Source organism: Amphiura filiformis, chromosome 10, assembly GCF_039555335.1.
Source record: "Amphiura filiformis chromosome 10, Afil_fr2py, whole genome shotgun sequence".
NCBI lineage: Eukaryota > Metazoa > Echinodermata > Ophiuroidea > Amphilepidida > Amphiuridae > Amphiura > Amphiura filiformis.
In genome coordinates this window covers 67,428,163-67,451,345 of record NC_092637.1, presented here as the reverse complement: position 1 = coordinate 67,451,345, position 23,183 = coordinate 67,428,163, and the positions used below count along the sequence as shown (strand labels likewise).

Sequence of the window (23,183 nt, the reverse complement as noted above, 5' to 3'; positions counted from 1 at the left end):
GGCAGGGGAATAGTTACATTGCTTTGGCTTTGAAGAAAATTATAGGTATTGTTTACGTGACTGAAAATATGCCTCAAATAAGGAGGTGCAAGATGATTTAAGATTTTGTAGGTTAAAATTAAACAATTTGAGTTTTGTCTGTCAATTAATGGTTTCCAATTACATTCAGCACGGACATCTATGCTAGGTGTGTCCCATTGTGCACCACAGATAGTTCTTGCAGCCCTGTTTTGAATAACTTGAAGTTTCTTTGAAACAGTAACACCACAATTTCCCCATACAACATTACAATAATCTAAGTGCGGCAGAACAATAGCATTATACACAGTACATAAAATATCCTTATGGAGACTATTTGCCCTGCATTGTTTGAGCATGAACATACCTTTTAGACTTTTTTTACGTACATTATTGATTTGCTCATTCCAAGTTAATGTGTCATCAATAATTACACCCAGATGTTTACATTTATTAACTTTCTTTATAGTTACACCATTTATGTTGATAGATAATTCATTAACACTGTTCTTAATTGTATTGAGTCTTTGTCTAGATCCTATTAGCATAAATTCAGTTTTATCAGTATTCAGACTAAGTTTATTAATTTGTAACCAATTATTTATAATTTTTAAATCATTATTAATACATTCCGTGATATCATTTGACGAGTTAGAGGCATAGTACAACACAGTATCATCTGCATACATATTAACTTTACAATGAGAAACATAATTTGGTAAATCATTTATATAAATGAGAAAAGCAAGTGGTCCGTCAATTGAGCCCTGGGGCATTCCACAAACAGTTTCTTTAAAGTCTGATAGAGTCCCATTTACAGATGTACATTGGGTGCGACCAGAAAGATAACTAGTAAACCACTTAATACAATATTCACCTACTTTATACATTTTAAGCTTACTCAAGAAGATATTATGGTCTACGGTGTCAAATGCTTTCTTCAGATCCAGCAGACATAATCCAATTAAATTACCTTTATCAATTTCATTATACCAGTCCTCCGTGATGTTTATAAGAGAAGAAGAAGTGGAGTGAGATGGCCTGAAACCAGATTGGTTTATATTAATTAAACAATTTACATTTAAGTACTTGTACAGTTGATCAAACACGGCCCTTTCAATAATTTTAGAGATAACAACTAGAATTGAGATAGGTCTATAATTACTAGGATCATTGGGATCACCAGCTTTAAATACAGGAATCACCTTTGCACGTTTCCAGCATGTAGGAAAAGTACATGATGCAAAAGAATTATTTATTAAATAAGTTACAATTGGTGTGATTACTGGTGATGCTATTTTCAGTAGTCGAGATGGAATGTTATCTAAACCAGTAGCTTTATCATTTGCTAACTTATTGAGTTGATTGAATACATAGTCATTTGATACATTTACAAATTCAAAATGTGACTGATCAGTTTGCTGCTTTTCATTGACTTCATAATTACAAAAGTTATTTTTAGCAATCTTACTTGCAAGTTTAGGGCCTATATTGGCAAAAAAATTGTTCAATTCATTTGCTTTATCCTTAGGTTCAGTTAGTGCCAGGCCATTTTCAGAGTTAATAACAGAGATTTTTGTATTTTTACCTTTAGATGGAACAATATGCCGTAGATGTTCCCAGCTTTTTTTTAATATTATTCTTGTGTGCATCAAAACCTTGTTTAAGAAACTCTTTCTTTTTATCTTTTATAAGTTTGTTAGTTTCGTTTCTAATTTTACGGAAATTTTCCCAGCATTTGTTATCATTACTTGATTTAATAGCAATTTGTTTAAGTTTGTCACGTTTACGCATCATATTTAGCACATCATCGGTGATCCATGGAGAACACTTTTTACGAATTCTATGCTTTTTAAAAGGTGCATGCCTGTCAATTACTTCAAGAAATAATTTTTCAAATACTTCAGCTGAAGTGTTAACATTACCAGTATTAAATACACTATCCCAGTTTGTTTGACACAAATCATTTAAGAAGTCAGTTTCATTGAATTTCTTGTAAGAACGAGATGTTCTGAAGTTATGTTTATCTGCATGCATTTTATCATCATTATTTTCATTTGTTGGTTCATTACATATCCTGTGTTTTTTACCCCATATTGCATATGATATTGAATGGTCACTTAAACCAACATGAATTACTCCAGAATCACATATCTTAGAAGGATTTGTACAATATATAACATCAATGAGTGTTTTACTATTCTTAGTTATCCTGGTTGGTTCCTTAATTAATTGTACAAGGTTCATATTACTACAAATTTCTTTGAGTCTATTTGTATAACAATGAGGAGTGCTTGTTAATAGATCACAATTTAGATCACCCATAAGTATATAATCTTTACCTTCTGACTCAACTACTTGAAGAAGATGATTAAGATGATTGAATAGATCAATAGCTGACCCAGGCACTCTATACCATAATATAACTATAATGGGTTTCCTTTTAAGAGGCATTAGTTCAATAGTAAGCAGTTCAAGTTGATTTGAAACTAAATCATCTCTTACTTTGTGAATACAGTTTTTGTTTACATAAAAAGCTACACCACCACGCCTATTATTAACATAATTTCCATTTAGTACTCTATCATGTCTATACAAAAAATAATTATCAATATCTATAATGTTATCTGATATATGTTCATTTAAGAAAGTTTCACCAAGTCCCATTACATCAATGGGATTATCATTAAGTATATGTTTTAGCTCATCAATATTACCAGTAAGACTGCAAATGTTTAGGTTTGCTAAAACAATATTTTTTCCATGTGTATTAAGAACTTTGTAGGATTAAAATTATTCAAGTGATTATTATCATTTATACTATTGTTGTCTTTACTGATTTGGTTTGAATTGTCACTTGATATATTCAAACTATTGTTGCTTTCAATGCCCATACAAACTTCACTAATATCATTTAAAACATAATCAGTATAACTGTCATTGCTATTTTCAACACTATTTTCATTTAAAAGGTGGATGCTATTTGTTAATTCATTGATCACTTCGTCATCATTATCATTAGGATCAACATCATTGTCATTCTTTACGTTAACATGAACATTATTTCTCACAATCGTATTTTCATTTTTGACTCTACTAATTTCTTCTTTACTGATTTGGTTTGAATTTTCTCTTGATATATTCAAACTATTGTTGCTTTCAATACCCATACAAGCTTCACTAATATCATTTATGGTATGATTTATATTGTCATTATTAATATCATTAACATTATGTATGCTTTCATCAAAGACAGGCAAGTTATTTTTAACATGAATATTTAAGTGTGAAGTAGAACAATCAATGTTTTCATTGATACCAGAATTAACGACGCTTACAATTACAGTATCTTTATCTTTTTCCTTACAATACTTGTTTCTATAGTCACATGTTTTAGTTCTAGAAAGCACAGTTTTGGAAAAGGAGTCATCTTGATCAATATCATATTCCTTATTAAAAGTGAACTCCTTGAAATTTCTTTTGACAAAGCAAGTGTCATTACAATCAATACATTTCACATAACAATAGGGGCATATAATGCCTTGGTCATCATCAAGATGATTAGCAATATTTAAAGACCTTATTACTTGACTCCCTGTATATCTTGTTTGTGAGGGAAAACATTTGTAGAAATAGCTATGCGAAGGTTACGAACAAGTAAACTAAGTCCATAATTGTTCAGGTGTACATTGTCCCAATACAGATCGTCTCTTAGGATTTTTCCATCTAAGAAAGTTGGCGGATTGTCGACAAACGATACCCGTCTGCTTGATTGGGCATTTCTATAGAAGATTCTGTTCAGTTGTTGAGATGTTTTATTTCCTTTGTCATGATAAAAGCGAGGAAGAGTCCCAGAAATGATAATATGTGCCGATTTAAATTTTGCTAGTGTAGTTTCAATAAGCGCTCTGCTTTGTCTTTCACATGTCTCAATTGATTCTTTAGCAGTACTATTTGTCCAAGCTTGTAATACTACACATTTCACGTTGCTTGCGTTGCCATCAAAGTCTGTTACTAACCGTTGAACATCAGCAATGTTTGCTCCTCCTTTTGCGATTACCCTTGTTGTTTTACCTCTGTAAAAACGAGGCTCACTAATTCTGGCACACATAGAGTTACTAAATATGATGATCTCAGGATCAGGTTGTGGAGCTGGAGCTGGAGCTGGAGCTGGAGCTGGTACTGGGTTGGATTCCCTTCTTGGTGTACGCTGTTTGTAGGTCAACAGAGCAATTTTGACACAAAGTCATAGTTATGACTTCGAGTCCCTCATAGAACTCCATGTTAAACAGCCAAAATAGCAAATGGAGCTTCTTTCACTCGCACCTGTAAGATTAGTATTTTTGAAAGGAGTGGCATTGTATTCAATCTATGATTGTAGAAATACACAGGCGATGAGTACAACCTGCTTGAAGTGCAGCGCGATATATACAAAATTGTTTTCACCTACACAGGGAAAATATGCCACATAGTGCCAGGTTGTCACTTGCCAACTGATACCAATGTGGCATTTGCCAGGTTCGGCCAAGAAGAATGTGCAAGGGGTACGCACAACCAGGCATTTGCAGTCACGGGCCAAATTGGCATTTGCCATCAATATCCAGAGTGTCAGAAATCATTGGCATCTGCCAATTGTACCAGGTTGGCAAGTGTCAATCTGGCAGGGGTTGGCATTATCATTTTTGGTGATTTATAGATTTGTATTAGTTTTGAACAAAATGAGATTTTTAGATGGTTTCCAGCGGTGGTTCCCAGTGTTTTAGGCTCCATATTGTTTTGAACATACAAAACATTGCATGATCTTTGTTTTCATTGGTTTTTGTAATTTGAATAAATCAAAACAATGATTTTGTATAAAAATGAGCTATTTCTGATGATTGAATTTCTTTTTCATGTGTTTTTAATTTTATTATTCTAATTTATTTTGGAACAAAAATGCAATTTTTGGATGGTTTCCTGCGGTGGTTCCCGGGGTTAGGCTCCAGGTCGTTTTTATAATAATTATGAATTTGCAGGTTTGTACTTTGATGTGTTTTTGTTATTTTTCAAGATTTAAATTATAATGGAACAAAAAAAAAATGCATTTTTGGATGGTTTCCTATGGTGGTTCCCGATGTTTTCGGTTCCGTGTTGTTTTGATAGTAATTGTGCATTGGTTGATTTGTGCTTTCATATGTTTTTGTTACTTTGCAAGATTTAAATTATTTTGGAACATTGAATGCATTTTTGGATGGTTTCCTGTAGTGGTTCCCGGTGTTTTGGCTCCGTGTTGTTTTGATAGTAGGCCTACTGGTGCATTGGTAGTTTGGGCTCTCTCATTTGCAAGAATTAGGCCTAAATTATTTTGGAACAACAATGTATTGTTAGATGATTTCCTGTCCTGGTTCACGGTGTTTTCGGCTCCATTTATGCATTTTTAGATTTGTGTTTAGTCGTGAGCTCCCTCAAATGCTGTTGTATGTGAAAGAGCTCTAATGACAAATTATCATACCAAACCAGTAAATGTGCACGTCGCAAAAAAAAGTAGATTTAAGATTATTCAGATGAAAAATTAGTGTGTGTTTCAGTCAAAAGTAAGAAGAAACACCATTATTGAACTTCATTTTTGTTTGCAATTTAAATAACACAATCTTAAAAATCACAATGAAAGATAAAACGGTTTTGTACACAATACCACGGAAATAGTGTACATATTGGCGTAAATCAACCGGGAGGTTGACAAGTATAGAGGCCGTCAGCGTGACGTCATATGCCGCCATCTTGTGGGTACACGCTGTGATGGACGTTCGATCTCCATGCGTGAACAGCAAAATCACCGCGTTGATCCGCGATAACAGCTGCGTGGCAAGATGCGCCCTGCGCGTAGTGTCTGACGCATGAACACATTTGTACCCACAAGATGGCGAAAGGCTGACGGCCTCTATTGGCGAAGATTAAATGAGTTTTGAAATTTCAGTCTTTTTAAAATTTTGTTTACTTTTTTATGGCTTGAAGAACTGAATCGCGTATTACGCTGCCCACCACTCACATGGCGCATATCGCCACGCAAAGTTCATTGCGCGTACCGGCGCGTAATTTGAGCGCAAGCGCGGATAAGCCAAGTTGATTGATCGGTGACGCAAAATCACCCACGCACGAGAAATGCATTATTTACGATCTGCATCATTTTCTAGCTCGGAAGGCGCGCGCGCAAACGGCTATCTTCTGAAGATACCATTGCGGGCCTAATAAAGCAACAGAAAACATTTCACGCATTTGAAAAACATCTCTTGTTAGGAAAGTTTGTTTTTGATGTGTTTTGTTTGTTTGTTTTTCCGCTATCTACTCAAGATAGCAGGTTTTTTTTTCATAAAATAGGCCTAAAGAAAGTAAGAAAGGTTGACAATTTTTTTGGTATCTACTGATACCATTTGAAACCGTATGAACTAATTTTTTTTTTTTTTTAAATCAAAGAATTTCATTTGGTATATTTTTAGTACTACATGTTTGTTGTTTGTTTGCTTGTTTGTTTGTTATCTAGTCAAGGTAGAATTTACGGTGTGATTTGCAAATCATTATAGGCCCTTTGCGACATCAAAAAACGCGCTCAAAGCCTACTTACGGCCTGCATCATTTTGTCGGCACTCGCTAACGGCTTTACGGGCGTAATAAAACAACGCAAAAAATATTTCACAAATTTAGAAAACGTCTGTTAGGAAAGTTTGTTTTGATGTTTTTGTTTGTTTATTATTATTTGTCTGCTTGTTAGTTTTTCCGCTATCTACTCAAGTAAAATACAAAGAAATTGAGAAAGGTTGAATATATTTTGTCAGGCCTATCTACTGAAGATAGCATTATAAAACCTAATGAAATAATACAAAAAGAAGGAAATTATAAGACTTAGCATGAGACGAGTCAGAAAGATAATTTGATATGTTTTTGTATATTTTATGTTTGTTTGTCTGTTTTTTTGTTTTTTATCTACTCAAGATACCATTTACAGTGCGATTTGCAAATCACCCGTTGCGACATGCATCTGTGAACACGCTCGAGCCCACTTACGGCCTGCATCATTTACGATCTGCATCATTTTCTCGCAAGGCGCTCGCTCAAACGGCTATCTTCTGAAGATAACATTGCGGGCCTAATAAAGCAACAGAAAATATTTCACACAGTTAGAAAACATCTGTTAGGAAAGGTTGTTTTTGAGGGGTTTTTTGTTTGTTTGTTTATTCCGCTATCTACTAAAGATATTATTTTTCTTGATAAATTACAAAGAAAGTAGGCCTAAGTAAGAAAGAATGACAATATTTTGTTATCTACAGATGATACCATTTGGAACTGTATCAACCAATTTCTTGTTTGTTTGTTATCTACTCAAGGTAGAATTTACGGTGTGATTTGCGGCACCAAGCATCTGCTCAAAAAAAACCGCGCTCAAAGCCTATTTACGGCCAGAAAATATTTCACAAATTTAGAAAACGTCTATTAGGAAAGTTTGTTTTGATGTTTTTTGTTTGTTTATTTATTTATTTATTTGTTTGCTTGTTAGTTTTTCCGCAAGTAAAATACAAAGAAATTGAGAAAGGTTGTTCGTTATGCCTATCTACTGGTGATAGCATTTTTAAACCTAATAAAAATAATACAAAAAAAGAGGAAATTATAAGACTTAGCATGAGACGAGTCGGAAAGATAATTTGACATATTATTGTATTTTCCATGTTTGTTTGTCTGTTTTTTATTTGTTTGATTTTTACCTACAAAAATGAATTTTTGACAATTTTTGTTCTGTACATCATAACAAAAAACACTCTTTCCAAAATATTTTTAGTTTTTGATATTGGCCTTATTTTTTGAGATATTGACCATAGGCCTATAAAGCATCAAAATGTACTTTTTAAAATTCACAAACGCCTATTTGCACAAAATGATGCCTAAAATTGGAAATAGACTAAAATATAAGAAAATGAGAAAAACGTTTCTTAAGTCGATCATGCTTTTTATGATGAGTACAATTGCTTAATAAATGCTGTATTCATTGAGTTATCGTGTACCTAAATGGTCATTTTACCGAGAAAATGAACATTGAAATAAAGGCAGTTGAAGTTTAAAGTGGTCACATTTTGCACTTTGATCGAAGATCACAGGAGAATGCGGCATTTCTCGTCTTTCTTCCTTACATTACGTGAACATCGAGTAAATCCACAGCCCCTTGAGAAGTTTCGGCGAAATCTTTTCATATCTTGATGTTAAAATCGGGGAAAGAACTTGAAAAAAAAATCACATTAGCTAAAACGGAGCCCTTTGACCGCAAGGTTTTTTTGAAATCAGTGCTTCCGTGGTGCTTCCATAAGATGCGCCGCGCATGCAGATAATCGTTGCGTATGCGTAGCGTATCCGTGCGTTAACCAATTGCGCGACTACAAAACGCGATGTGTTGTTCCTCGCGTGTACTTTTTTGTGTTACTTTAATAAATGGTTGGTTTATATAAGAATGAAACATGTCTTTTCCAAAAATTAGAAGGCATAAAATGTTATTATTCTTAGTTCAAGTCTTTGGGCTTGATTATCACAACATACGGAAAACACCCTAAAACGCATGTTTTTGGCCCTTATTTTCAAAAAGTGGCTAGATATCAAAATTTGACTTTTATTACTAGGATAATATTTTTTTATTCAAAAAATTAGTTCTGTATTTTTCTGGAATGGGGAGTAGAGTACACAGCCACGTTAATAATACTTGTATGATTCACTATTTTCGCTAAACTCGTACTCGTATGAGAAGCATATTTCAGCAGCTCAATGATCTAGAGGTTTAAAAGCACGATAGGAATGAAAAGGTAAAACATAATTGGGGTGTTCTTATGTCAGTTTGTTACAATTTCAACTATTATGAAATTATCAAAATAGAATAGCTAAATTATTTGAAAAGTACATGCTGGTGACTGTTTTCAGGAATATACATGACGTAGGTTAAAATAAATGTTCGGGTAAATGTCAGCAAAAAATATAAAACTTTCTTCAGAACTTATGCTAGCAGCTGTAGATTGCGTTTATTTGAAAATGATTATACATAGGCCTTAGGCCTATCCCGGCACCCTAGTCAACACAAAAGTTGACAACCATGAGAGTTACCAAATTGCGCGGAAAGGGGTTATTTTTTTAACAGCAGCAAGGACTAGCCTGAATCCTTCTGGCCTCTAATGACGGCGCCTTTTATTTACCCACAATCCTTCACGTTGCCTTAACCTGATGACCGTGCGTAGTTGTTGAAAGACTGAAGGATCCAGTCTAAGCAAGGATCGTGAAATTGGCAAAATATGGTGTAGGGTCTATTTAATTTGTTGACCTCGAATTTGCATGAAAAAGGGGGGGAAATTTGATGAAAAATCATTGCAAAGGGACCTTTGAAAGATTTGGTTACTCTCGTGGTTGTCAACCTTTGTGTTGAGGGGGGGCTACACACTTAAAATAGGTAGTCAAAATGACCCTAAAGTAGTCATTTTTGACCCCATGGCAGGGTCAACTATGCACCAAACCCATTGAAGTCATTTTTGACCCGGAGATGAAGTCAAATGATTTGACCCAAATTGTAGTTAAAAATGACTACATTTAGGGTCAAAAAATGATTTGACCCCTAACAGAGTCATTTGAAAAATAACCCTATTAGTGTCAAAAAATGACTATATCCGGGGGTCATAATTAGAAAATTACCCCTAAAGTAGTTCAAATGACTACATTTGGGGGTCCCGGTTTGAAAATGACCCTGGAACGTGGGTCAAAAAATGACTATATTGGGGGTCATTTAAATATGGCCCTGAAAATGACCCCTATGGTGGTCAAATTTGACTTCATCCGGGTTATTTCAAATTGACCCCCTAAATTAGTCAAAATTTTGACTACCTATTTTTAAGTGTGTACATAGGCCTATTTCTTTTACAACCATGAGTAAGATGAGTAGACCTACCGTTTGATGGTTAATATTTCAACAGCAGTTTCATTATTGGTGTTATTCGACATAATCATTTTTTCGTTTGTCGTACATCATTTTTGTAAAATCAGTTGATTTTGAGAAAATCAGATTTCAAAGTTAATTTAGCTTTATTCCGTGTTAATTTATGTACAAACGAAATAAATAAAAAATGACACAAAACGATGTCGTATACGTTTTACAATTTTTAAACTGCTGAACTTTTGTATCACTAAATTGAATATATTATGACGGTTATGACAATGTCAGGTTTCCAAAGATTACATGTAAATAATACATGTAGAACAAAGGACTCGTTGACTTGAAATTGTAGAGGGAAATTTAAATGCAAATAGAAATGGTGCTGGTGCAATATCACTCGTAATTGAGAACAGAATTTTTCACAAATAATAGGAAACATAACCTACTACCCTATTACAGCTTGCTACATAAAATTATTTAAATGTATTTAATTTTAATTTTATTCATTTATCAATTCATCTTATTTTCATTTTTAAATAAACATGCGCAATTTATTTTGAACTAAAAGCGTCTGAGGGCAGTTGAGTGATCAAACCGTTGTAGAACAGAATATTTGATTAAAATACTCATGTGTGCAACATCGTTTTTGGTGTGTTTTCTAAGAATGTATTTTTCGTCCAAACCATTAGAGGTAAAGACATGATTTTTTCACCAATAATAGAAAACATACTATCCTGTTACAGCCTACAAACACAAATTATTTAAATGTCGGTAAGTATTTTATTTTTATTTTTGAAGTTGGGTACAGTTCATTTTAAATCACCCTGTATTTTAAGATTAGCCTATACACGCCCTTAATGCCCTTATAATAAATAATGCCCTTATAATAAACAATGCCACTTAATAAAATTCAACGTATTTTTTCTGTCGAGATCTTGCACGAACCCAGCAAACACAAATTATTAAAAAATATTTTTTAACATTTGTTTTACATATGTAATAGAAAACCTAAATTAATTTGTTACCGATTTTGACAAAATACTTTTATTATAATCAATGTTTTGTTTATGAATAAAAATACGCCGTATTGATATTGACAGTAAGCCGATATGATTTGTGAAAATGTTAGAAAAACGTATACAACAATATTTAATTTAAGGCACCGTTTTTAGGCCTTTTTAAAATATTATGAAACGTTTCATGATTTTGCTGGAAAGTATTAATTCTTCAAATATACACTGGTACATTTTTTACCTGATATATAAACCGAAGATCATTTTAATGAAACCCACCAAATTAGTTTTACGCCTACTTATACACGTTGCTTGTCTGGGGCTATATACCTTTTCTAAATTTGTGAAATATTTTCTTCTATGATTTTTTTTAAATGTTAGTTCATACGGTTTCAAATGGTATCATCAGTAGATAACAAAATATTGTCAACCTTTCTTACTTTCTTAGACCTTAGGCCTATTTTATTAAAAAAACTACTATCTTGAGTAGATAGCGGAAAAACAAACAAACAAAACACATCAAAAACAAACTTTCCTAACAACAGATGTTTTTCAAAAGTGGGAAATATTTTCTGGCCGTAAATAGGCTTTGAGTGCGTTTTTTGGACAGCAGATGATGCTTGGTGTCGCAAAGGGCCTATATATAATGATTTGCAAATCACACCGTAAATTCTACTTTGAGTAGATAACAAACAAGAAATTGGTTCATACGGTTCCAAATGGTATCATCAGTAGATAACAAAATATTGTCAACCTTTCTTACTTACAGACTTGACATTTAATATGGAATATTTTTCGCAAAATTCCAAGACTTGTTTGGACGGAGTATGCATAGACAGCACGGGCTAAATATTAATTGGGGTGTGTCGAGGATGGTGTACAATAATTGTTTGATGGGAAATGTGCTTTCCATATGTTTACATTATGGTGCGCATAATGTAGCGAATTTGCCTAAAATGGCGGACTTAGGGAGGCTGAATTTGAGCTTTGTGGGGGACACAATTTCAGACTTTATGCAACATGGTTCTGTTATTATCAAATTTATTGGGGTTTGAGGTGATATTTCTTAAACTTCGTCAGCAACTGGCATTCGTCACAGCTGAAAGACACTTACAATGTACCAAGTTTTTGAACAGGGAAGGAGCTTAAAATGTGGCTCTTAGAAGCTGTACGTACTCAGAAAGTTTGAATGGCCCCCTGGGGTCAAATGTTATAAACTTACGGTACAAAAACAACTGTGTGGATTCCTGGTTGTCCAATGAACTTACACTGTTTCTTTGTGAACAGTAAGTTTATAACATTTGGCCCCATGGGACTATTCACACTTTCTGAGTGCGTATCACTTTTAAGAGCCATATTTTAAAGCTCCTCCCACTTTCAAAACTGGTAAATCACAGGTGAATTTCAGTTCAAACGAACACTTATTGGTATTCGGGTTCAGTAAAATCGCCTCAAACCTCAATGAATTTGATAATATCAGAATAATGCTGCTCAAATTCAGAAATTTTACCCGCACAAAAATCAAATTCAGTCTCCGTAAATCCGCCATTATATGCCTATTCACTACATTATGAGCGCCATAATGTGACTCATGGAAAGCACATTTTCTGTCATACACTTATTTTACACCATCTCTCGACAAACCCCGATTAATATTTAGCCCGTGGCGTTTATGCAGACCTCTACCAGACCAGTCTTGGAATTTTGCGAAAAAGTATTCCATATTAAATGTCAAGTCTGTACTTTCTTGGTAATTTATCAACAACAAAAAATATCTTTAGTAGATAGCGGAATAAACAAACAAACAAACAAAAAACCCTCAAAACAACCTTTCCTAACAGATGTTTTCTAAATGTGTGAAATATTTTCTGTTGCTTTATTAGGCCCGCAATGTTATCTTCAGAAGATAGCCGTTTGCGCGTTTCGAGAAAATGATGCAGATCGAAAATGATGCAGGCCGTAAGTGGGCTCGTGCGTGTTCACAGATGCATGTCGCAACGGGTGATTTGCAAATCGCACTGTAAATGGTATCTTGAGTAGATAAAAAACAAAAAAAAAACAAAAAAACAGACAAACAAACATGAAATATACAAAAACATATCAAATTATCTTTTTGACTCGTCTACGTCTCAGTCTTATAATTTCCTTCTTTTTTGTATTATTTCGTTAGGTTTTATAATGCTATCATCAGTAGATAGGCCTGACAAAATATATTCAACCTTTCTCAATTTTTTTGTATTTTACTTGAGTAGATAGCGGAAAAACTAACAAGCAGACAAATAATAAAAACAAACAAAAACATCAAAACAAACTTTCCTAACAGACGTTTTCTAAATTTGTGAAATATTTTCTGCGTTGTTTTATTAAGGAGGCTGTGTACTCTCAGACATGCATGTAGTAAAAGTGCAATAACTTTGAAATTATTCGCGCAAGACATATAAAAGTATACATTTTATGAAGGCAAGACATCAATAAATCTTAATATAAATACAGATTTGGGGTAAAAACAACAATTATGAAGAAAATCACAAAAAAGTGAGTTTTTGGCCATATTTGTTAGGTACATCATAACAAAAAAACAATCTTTCCAAAATATTTTATTTTGTTTTTAGCTCAATCTTGAGGCTCCATTCCAAAAACGTTTTTTTTTATTTTTTTGATATTGGCCATATTTTTTGAGATATTGACCATATAAGGCATCAAATTGAACTTTTTAAATTCACAAACGCCTATTTGCCAAAAAATGATGCCTAAAATCGGAAATAGACTAAAATATAAAAAAATGAGAAAACCGTTTCTTGAGTCGATCATGCTTTTTACGATGATCATATTTGCGTACCTATAGATGCAGTATTTATTGAGTTATCGTGTACCTAAATCGTCATTTTACCGAGAAAATGAACATTGAAATAATGGCCGTTGAAGTTTAAAGTGGTCACATTTTGCACTTTCATCGAATTTGACAGGAGAATGCGGCAGTTTTTATTTTTCTACCTTACATTACATAAACACCGGGTAAATCCACAGCCCCTTGAGAACAGCTAAAACGGAGCCATTTGACCACTAGGTTTTTGTGAAATCAGTGCTTCCGTGGTGTTTCCATAAGATGCGCCGCGCATGCAGATAAGCGTCGCGTATACGTAGCGTATTTGTGCGTTAACAAATTGCGCGATACGCAACGCGATGCGTTGTTGCGCGCGTGTACCTTGCTGGTACAACAAAGATTTTCTTTCCTTTTCAATTTCAAACACGAGTGGAATAGTGAAATAAAATCCTTAAAATATTGCAGTTGGAGTTTACAAATCTGGATTTTCATTCCTTGTATTTATAAAAAAACATAACAAGGTACAAACATATCAAAAAAAACCTCAATTTTGAGAAAGAAACAATGGCTAGAGTACACAGCCGCGTTAAGCCCGTAAAGCCGTTTGCGAGTGCCGACAAAATGATGCAGGCCGTAAGTAAGATTTGAGCGCGTTTTTTGACAGCCTATGCATGATTCGTGATGTCGCAAAGGGCCTATAATGATTTGCAAATCACACCGTAAATTCTACCTTAAGTAGATAACAAACAAACAAGCAAACAAACAACAAACATGTAGTACAAAAAATATACCAAATGAAATTTCCGACTTCTTTGATTTAAAAAAAAAAAGTTCATACGGTTTCAAATGGTAGATAACAAAATATTGTCAACCTTTCTTACTTTCTTAGGCCTATTTTAATTTTTTATTATAAAAAAACCCGCTATCTTGAGTAGATAGTGGAAAAACAAACAAACAAAACACATCAAAAACAAACTTTCCTAACAACAGGTGTTTTTCAAATGTGTGAAATGTTTTCTGTTGCTTTATTAGGCCCGCAATGCTATCTTCAGAAGCTAGAAAATGATGCAGATCGTAAATAATGCATTTCTCGTACGTGGGTGATTTTGCGTCACCGATCAATCAACTTGGCTTATCCGCGCTTGCGCTAAAATTACGCGCCGGTACGCGCAATGAACTTTGCGTGGCGCTCTGCGCCATGCGAGTGGTGGGCAGCGTAATACGCGATTCAGTTCTTCAAGCCATAAAAAAGTAAACAAAATTTAAAAAAGACTGAAAATTTCAAAACTCATTTAATTTAATCTTCGCCAATACTTGTCAACCTCCCGGTTGATTTACGCCAATATGTACACCATTTCCGTGGTATTGTGTACAAAACCGTTTTATCTTTCATTGTGATTTTTAAGATTGTGTTATTTAAATTACAAACAAAAAATTAAGTTTAATAATGGCGTTTCTTCTTACTTTTGACTGAAACACACACTAATTTTTCATCTGAATAATCTTAAATCTCCTTTTTTTTTGCGATGTGCACATTTACTGGTTTGGTATGATAATTTGTCATTAGAGCCCTTTCACATACAACAGCATTTGAGGGAGCTCACGACTGAACACAAATCTAAAAATGCATAAATGGAGCCGAAAACACCGTGAACTAGGACAGGAAATCATCTAACAATACATTGTTGTTTCAAAATAATTTAGGCCTAATTCTTGCCAATGAGAGAGCCCAAACTACCAATGCACCAGTGGGCCTACTATCAAAACAACACGGAGCCGAAACACCGGGAACCACCACAGGAAACCATCCAAAAATGCATTCAATGTTCCAAAATAATTTAAATCTTGCAAAGTAACAAAAATATATGAAAGCACAAATCAACCAATGCACAATTACTATCAAAACAACACGGAACCGAAAACATTGGGAACCACCATAGGAAACCATCCAAAAATGCATTTTTTTTTTGTTCCATTATAATTTAAATCTTGAAAAATAACAAAAACACATCAAAGTACAAACCTGCAAATTCATAATTATTATCAAAACGACCTGAAGCCTAAACCCGGGAACCACCGCAGGAAACCATCCAAAAATTGCATTTTTGTTCCAAAATAAATTAGAATAATAAAATTAAAAACACATGAAAAAGAAATTCAATCATCAGAAATAGCTCATTTTTATACAAAATCATTGTTTTGATTTATTCAAATTACAAAAACCAATGAAAACAAAGATCATGCAATGTTTTGTATGTTCAAAACAATATGGAGCCTAAAACACTGGGAACCACCGCTGGAAACCATCTAAAAATCTCATTTTTGTTCAAAAATAATACAAATCCATAAATCACCAAAAATGATAATGCCAACCCCTGCCAGATTGACACTTGCCAACCTGGTACAATTTGCAGATGCCAATGATTTCTGACACTCTGGATATTGATGGCAAATGCCAATTTGGCCGTGACTGCAAATGCCTGGTTGTGCGTACCCTTGCACATTCTTCTTGGCCGAACCTGGCAAATGCCACATTGGTATCAGTTGGCAAGTGCCAACCTGGCACTATGTGGCATATTTTCCCTGTGTATTGCTATGGTAGTTAATCCGATTTATTACGTAATTTCGCCAGCGTATAGTGGTCAATAGCAATTTGTGGACGTTAAATTTTCAAATGATAGACGGCTTTTCGTCCCAGTTATATATATATACATAAAGTATGCACATATCATTAGATTTATAAAGTTTACTTCGAGAACTGGTAAATGTCAAACAAATTAATAAGAATGTATTAAGGCTGTATTAAGGTTCATATGCCTATTGAAGTTTATTTATTATATTTTTTATTTTATTAAAATTTATTCACGAATTTCCATTAGAAGATTGGTATAGAAACATTGTCGTAGGAGGAGGGAGGAAAGGAAAGGAGGGGATATGGAAAGAGGGCCTGAAATAAAAAAAAAAAAAAAAAATAAAGATAAATAAAGATAAATAAATAATTTGAATGAGAGGGAGAGACAGACAAATAAATAAAGAGGGGGAGAGGGGAGGTAGAGAAGGAGAACAAGAGAGTGCTAAAGTGTAGGCCTAGTAGAGAATAAGTGCAGAGAAAGGAAAGGAAAGGAATGAATAAATAAGTGTAACAATACTTATTATAGAAACTAAACTAAACATAACAGCACTACGCAGCCATTCAGTGATGTCAAATTCTTTAATCAATTAAAACGCGCAGTCAGTATTTCACTCCTGCCAAACACAAGTCAAGCAATTTCAAAAACTGAACGTTGAAGGTACACTTACATGAATACTGATTGGCAACATTTTTCAATATGTTAGCCCTCATATCGGACACAACAGATGAATAGATGGTGCATTCCGTTGATGCATTATCTCTACACCATGACGCGTGACTTCATGTTTCTTGTTCCTCGTGGAATGGGGATATTCCTAATATTTTACACCCCACCACCAAAGTGTCCCGATACCAGGTGCTAACATTGCATGGTCTATCATGATTATTTAGATTCTCCCACACACGTTGATATACTAGTGGAAAGTTTGGTTTGCGCCTTCCAGTTTTCAAACTTATTGATCGGATGGGCATTGAAAGTGAGTGTTCGAAAAATGTACATTTCTTCGAACATACGAATCTGACAATCAAACAATGATATTTAAACATTTTTATACTTTTTAAATGAGATATCTTACATTTCTAAACTTTGACCATGTATTTTTTTGATAAAAAAAGGACAATTATATCACAGTAACGCATTTACACCCAAATATTAACTATTAACCTTCCAACATAGACTCTCATGTTTACACCCAATGTACGTCTCATGTATAGCTATTCAAATAATAAAAAATGGTGAACTGGTAAAAAAATATCAGAAAAATAGCATTTTCCACTAAATTTAAGAAATTACAGAGGGGGAAAATGAAAAGATCATAGTGTATAGATATATTTTAAACGATGTCTAATAATGTTGCACGCAAATCTTAACTAAAGCAGATGTGGGTATCCTACTATCTGCTCAACATCACTAGTTTCTCCATTTACTCCATATCTTAACGTGTTTTCCATTTTGCTTCAGCTAATCCGCGAGATTGCTTTGATCTGGTTCCTTACGGAGATTTATACCCATCTGGCATCTACACAATTATCCCCAGTGATGGTTTGTCATTTAATGTTTACTGTGACATGGATGGTGATGGCGGGTGGACTGTATTCCAGCGGCGATTTGACGGATCGGTAGACTTCTACCGCAACTGGACTGACTATGAGAATGGCTTTGGTAATGTGGGTGGTGAGTACTGGGCAGGTCTCAGGCTCATACATCTGCTGACAGCAGGAAATCCCTCAATCTTACGTGTAGAGTTAGAAACATTTGACGGTGACAAAGCTTACGCTGAGTATCCGTCATTTAGTGTGGGTGACTCGTCATCTAATTATGTCCTTACCATTGGGTCATACAGTGGCAATGCTGGTGATTCATTGGGTTATCATAATAACTGGGCATTCTCTACGTATGATAGGGACCAGGATAGAAGAAGTGGTAACTGTGCTCAAGAGAGACAAGGTGCCTGGTGGTATGGCAACTGTGCATATTCCAACCTGAACGGCCAATACCTTGGTCCTACAGGAACCAATAATGTTGCAGGAATGACATGGTACCACTGGAAATCACGTTATGAACCCCTTAAGACCTCTGAAATGAAGGTCAGGCGGGTTCAATAGATAAAACCAATCCACTCATCTCTAAAATGACATTTAATATCACAATAGACACTTTTTTTATATTTCCATATTTCGTATTATCTTTCACATTTCTGGCTTCATAATTATCGTACAGTTAAATTATACAGAAATCGGCAACTAACATTTCGCATAAACAAAGTGACTGTTGTAACGGTGATTTAAATATTTATGCAGATTTAGATATACCAATGATATACCCCAGGCACCATGGTCGCTGTTAAATTGTAACAATTTAAAATTGACTACTCAGTGCCAGAAGTGGGTAAGTGCAATACCTGCCATATGTAGCTCCCATGTGTAGATGAGTACAATATATTGTGTGTAAATTGTCAAATGTTCACAGGACAGCTATTGCACTTACCCACTACTGGTACCGAGCATGCAGTTGAAATATGAAAATTAAAATGAAAGTAAAATGTATAATACTGCATAATTATGTAAATATGTTTGTGTTTATAGTGTGGATGGGGTTGGTAGGTATGTGGTTTTTATTTTTATTTTTGACGAGTTGTCAGGCATAAGCCTTTATTATACATATTACGAAAACCACATAGTATACATATTTAAATAATTAAATCACACATTTTCAGAACACACAGATTATTGCATTACACTATATAAAATATACAAGTATAAGAAATTAAGTTGAACAATTAGATATATTGCGAATTTTGAGTTCATTATCAAACAAAAAGAGAAGATTGGGGTGGTTACCATATCTATATTATTTGCTAATACAAAGCTTAGCAATTACAATTACATAGTTGACAAACAGGTTGTCTTTGCTGTGTGAACCATGTTCACCAAACATGACATTTTTAACATTGAGAGAGATGTTATGTTGGATATTCAAAGATATCACTGTTTTGACTTTATCCCAAATGGGATTGATTTTTTACAATAGTAAAAGAAATGATCAACATGATCAATAACATTACAGGTTTCACACATATTAGAATTTTCTTTGCCCATTTTATACAACATTGTTTTTGTGGGGTATATGTTGTGAAGAATCTTCCAATTAAGAGAAATCAGACGAGCTTCTTTAGTGCATTGGGGGACATTATTCCAAATAGAATTCCAGTTAAAATGATATCTGGGGAATTTGTTCGCCCAGAATTTGTAACACGTTGGGGTTGTATACATCGACCTGATTTTAATTTCTTTAAAATCTTTAGCGAAGCATTTTTGAATAGGAATTCTATTAAACAAGATGTCAGAGCGTTCTTCACAAGGCTTAGGATGAGTTTTCCAATCTTTAGGAAGAGCATTATGAACAACAAAGTAATCAATGAAGACCCTTGGATTTTGAGGGATACGACGCTGAATATCTTGAACAGAAAACATAGACCCTTGATTGTCAAAGAGATCGTTAACTCTTATGAAGCCTGCTCTGATCCAGTCATGCATAAAAAGGGATTTACTGTTAAGTTGAATAGCATTGTTGTTCCATATTATTTCAGTACCAGGCATATCAATATCCTGTTTGTAAACAACCGGTTTTGTGTTAAACCAATATTTGATTACAGATGAGTAAAACTTGGGTAACTTATCAATGATATTGACACAATCAATGCCCATGGTTTTAATAGAGCAGTTACATTTAAAAAGGTCTGTATTAAGACCAATCTTAGACACATGATATAAAGCAATATTTTTCCACACAGCAACCTCATTATTGACGAGTTTCTTTATCCAAGACAACGTCAATGATTCAAAAAAAGATGTTACATGAAACATTCTTATTCCTCCCATATCAAAGTCAGAAATGATTGTTCTGCGTTTTACCGCTTCAGCTCTATTCCAAACAAATTTTATAAACATGTTGTTGATTTTTGTCACCACTTTGTCTGGAATAATAATCGTGGAAGCAATATATGTGAGCTGTGATGCTAAAAGAGACTTGACAATTAAGTTTCTACCAATCATTGATAATCCTCTCATTTGCCATGCACGGATAGAACTCTCGATTTTTTTCATTTTTTCATCCCAGTTACAATTGAGTTTTTCAAGAGGAACGTTTGGGCTAAAGGTAATACCAAGGATTTTAATAGTATTAACTGGAGAAAGCTTCCAATTAACATTACCAGTTTTAAAATCGTTGTTTTTGAGAGAACCAATCCAGATGGCGTCACATTTATTGTAATTCAAACAGAGACCAGATAGAAGCGCAAATGTATCAAGAATGACTAGAGTATTTTGGAGTGCCTCAGCAGAATTGACAAAAATTGTTGTGTCATCAGCAAAGGCTGAAATTTTGACTTCGTTGCGACCATATCCTTCTATAGGAAGTTTTATACCTTTAATAGATTTGGATTGGCGAATTTTACATGATAACAGTTCCACACTTAGAACAAAGAGCAATGATGCAATCGGGCATCCCTGTCTTACACCGCGTTCGACTTCAAAGAATTTAGAGATATGCCCATTGTTTATGATACAATTTGATGTGTTTTTAAAAATGACAGAAATCCATTTTATAAATGATTCATCGAAATTGAGCTTTCTTAAAGCATACAAGATAAATTCACGTTCAATTGTGTCGAACGCTTTTTTATAATCAACACATAACATAATACCAGGAATGTCATTATCATCAACATAACGTAAAACATCTTCGATTAAACGAATGTTATTATGAATACTACGACCTTTTACAAATCCATTTTGATCATTGTTGACCAGTCCCTTAAGCACTTTTTGCAATCGAGCAGCAAGAGACTTTGTTACAATCTTGTAATCGATGTTAAGAAGTGTAATTGGACGCCAATTATCGAGCCTATCACGAGGCAATCCTTTGCCTTTGTGAAGAAGAGAGATAATTCCCTGGTTTTGGACAGGAGTTAAACCATCAGTATTGTATGATTCATTATATGCATCAACAACCAATTGACCTACTTTTGGCCAGTATTTACTATAGAATTCAACAGTGATACCATCATATCCCGGGCTTTTGTTCCGGGCCATCCCACGTATGGCATCACTACATTCGGATGTTATTAACTCTCCATTACATAATACCTTTTCATCCTCTGTTAACTTTGGAATGTCAACACTATTGAAGAACTCATCCAAATCTGTCTCAGAGATGTTATTCTGACCTTTATACAAAGAAGAAAAGTACTTGATTTCTTCATCAAGGATTTTATCTTGAGCAGTTATATTGTTACCATTGTCATCGCTCAGGATAGTGATTGACTTGCGATTAATGTTACTTTTTCGAGGTTAAGAAAGTATTTAGATGATTTTTCACCTTCTTCGATCCATTTTGTCTTAGATCTAATTTGTAAACCTTTCATATAGTGCTCAGTACAAACCTCATACTCAAGTTTCAATTTGTTATAAACACATTTGAAGTTGTCGTCACTGGGATTTTTACAGTGTTAACATAGGCTTCTTGAAGTTTACACTCAATTTCAGAAATTCTGTTTTTCTTATACCGGTTACACCTAGATGCAAATTCGATACTGAAAGAACGAATTTTATTTTTACATAAAGACCAGAGGTCAGCACAAGATAAAAATTCACCATAAGTATTTACACATTCATCAATCATAGTTAGTAAATTCTCAGAGTAATCATCATTTTTTAGTAACTCATTGTTGAATTTCCAGTAACTATTACCTCTTATGACATTATCAAAAGAAAGACACATATGAACTGCTAAATGATCAGTTCTTGCTACTGTTAATATATCAACAGATTTTGTTGCAACATCCATGGTAGATGGTATAAACCAATAATCAAGAGTACTGCATATATATGGCTTATTTTGTTTCCAAGTATATCTTACTTCATTAGGACCATGTTTAACACGCCATATATCAATAAACTCATTTTCAACAAGAAAGGTATGTGGTTGATTGGTTCCACTGTGTGGTAAAATTAATATGGGTGCGGTGCAAGCAATCTATTCACAGACCTTTGAATATTATCTCATTAATAGAACTATTGTTTTGAAATAACTTTATTTTGTATTGTTTCCATTTCTGGATTCATTATTTATTCAGCAATTATAGTTATATACCAACAACCAACATTGACCACAAAATAATGTAGTGAGTTTCTTAATGTATATATATGACATATTATACTTAGCTAATGTCGAGCTCTATTGGTAAAACCTTTTTTTTTTTTTGCGGGATTTTTGTGTGAATATTTTAATATTATTGTAATGTAACATACATAGTCATTCCCGAGCCTTGCATATTTTAGTTCGAAGCATGTACACTTTATACTTAGGTGTGTATTAGTAATTGTTGCTTTAAGAATTGATGATTGCAGTTAACTCGTTTCTTTTATATTTTAGAATGGGCTATTCTATTTGAAATACAAACACCCCTATGGAAGACATGACCTTAATCTCAAACACAGGGGGTATAGATTTCAAACGGAAACTCCTATTCAGGTAACCCTATTTAAAATTCACACTCCTCAAAGAGCCATGTCTTCTATAGGGGGTGTAGGGTTGTAAAAACCTGGTGTAAATCATGCAATGTTGTATTTAACATGATGTTAAACTTATCTATTAAGTCAAATAATCATACAGTCGGAAATAATCAAACTTTTCAATATCCATTTGGACCAGATTTATTTGGATTGGCAGATTTCAATGAAATACTGGTCTACAAGAATTCT

At 34.0% G+C, this 23,183-nt stretch overlaps 1 protein-coding gene and 1 long non-coding RNA gene across 2 annotated transcripts in view; both read left to right on the top strand.

The window, feature by feature from the left end:
- The window catches only part of LOC140163203 (fibrinogen-like protein A), a 60,967-nt gene extending 42,384 nt beyond the window's left edge, over positions 1-18,583 (top strand). Inside the window, exon 2 of the mRNA XM_072186602.1 lies at positions 17,881-18,583. Coding sequence (XP_072042703.1) covers positions 17,881-18,524 — 644 coding nt within the window. The 3' untranslated portion in view covers positions 18,525-18,583. The remainder of the gene's footprint in view (positions 1-17,880) is intronic.
- Positions 18,584-18,800: 217 nt separating this feature from the next.
- On the top strand, positions 18,801-22,962 carry LOC140163205 (uncharacterized). The gene is made up of 2 exons (XR_011860418.1): positions 18,801-19,022; positions 22,397-22,962. It is a non-coding gene; the product is annotated as an uncharacterized lncRNA (long non-coding RNA).
- The last annotated feature ends 221 nt before the right edge of the window (positions 22,963-23,183 follow it).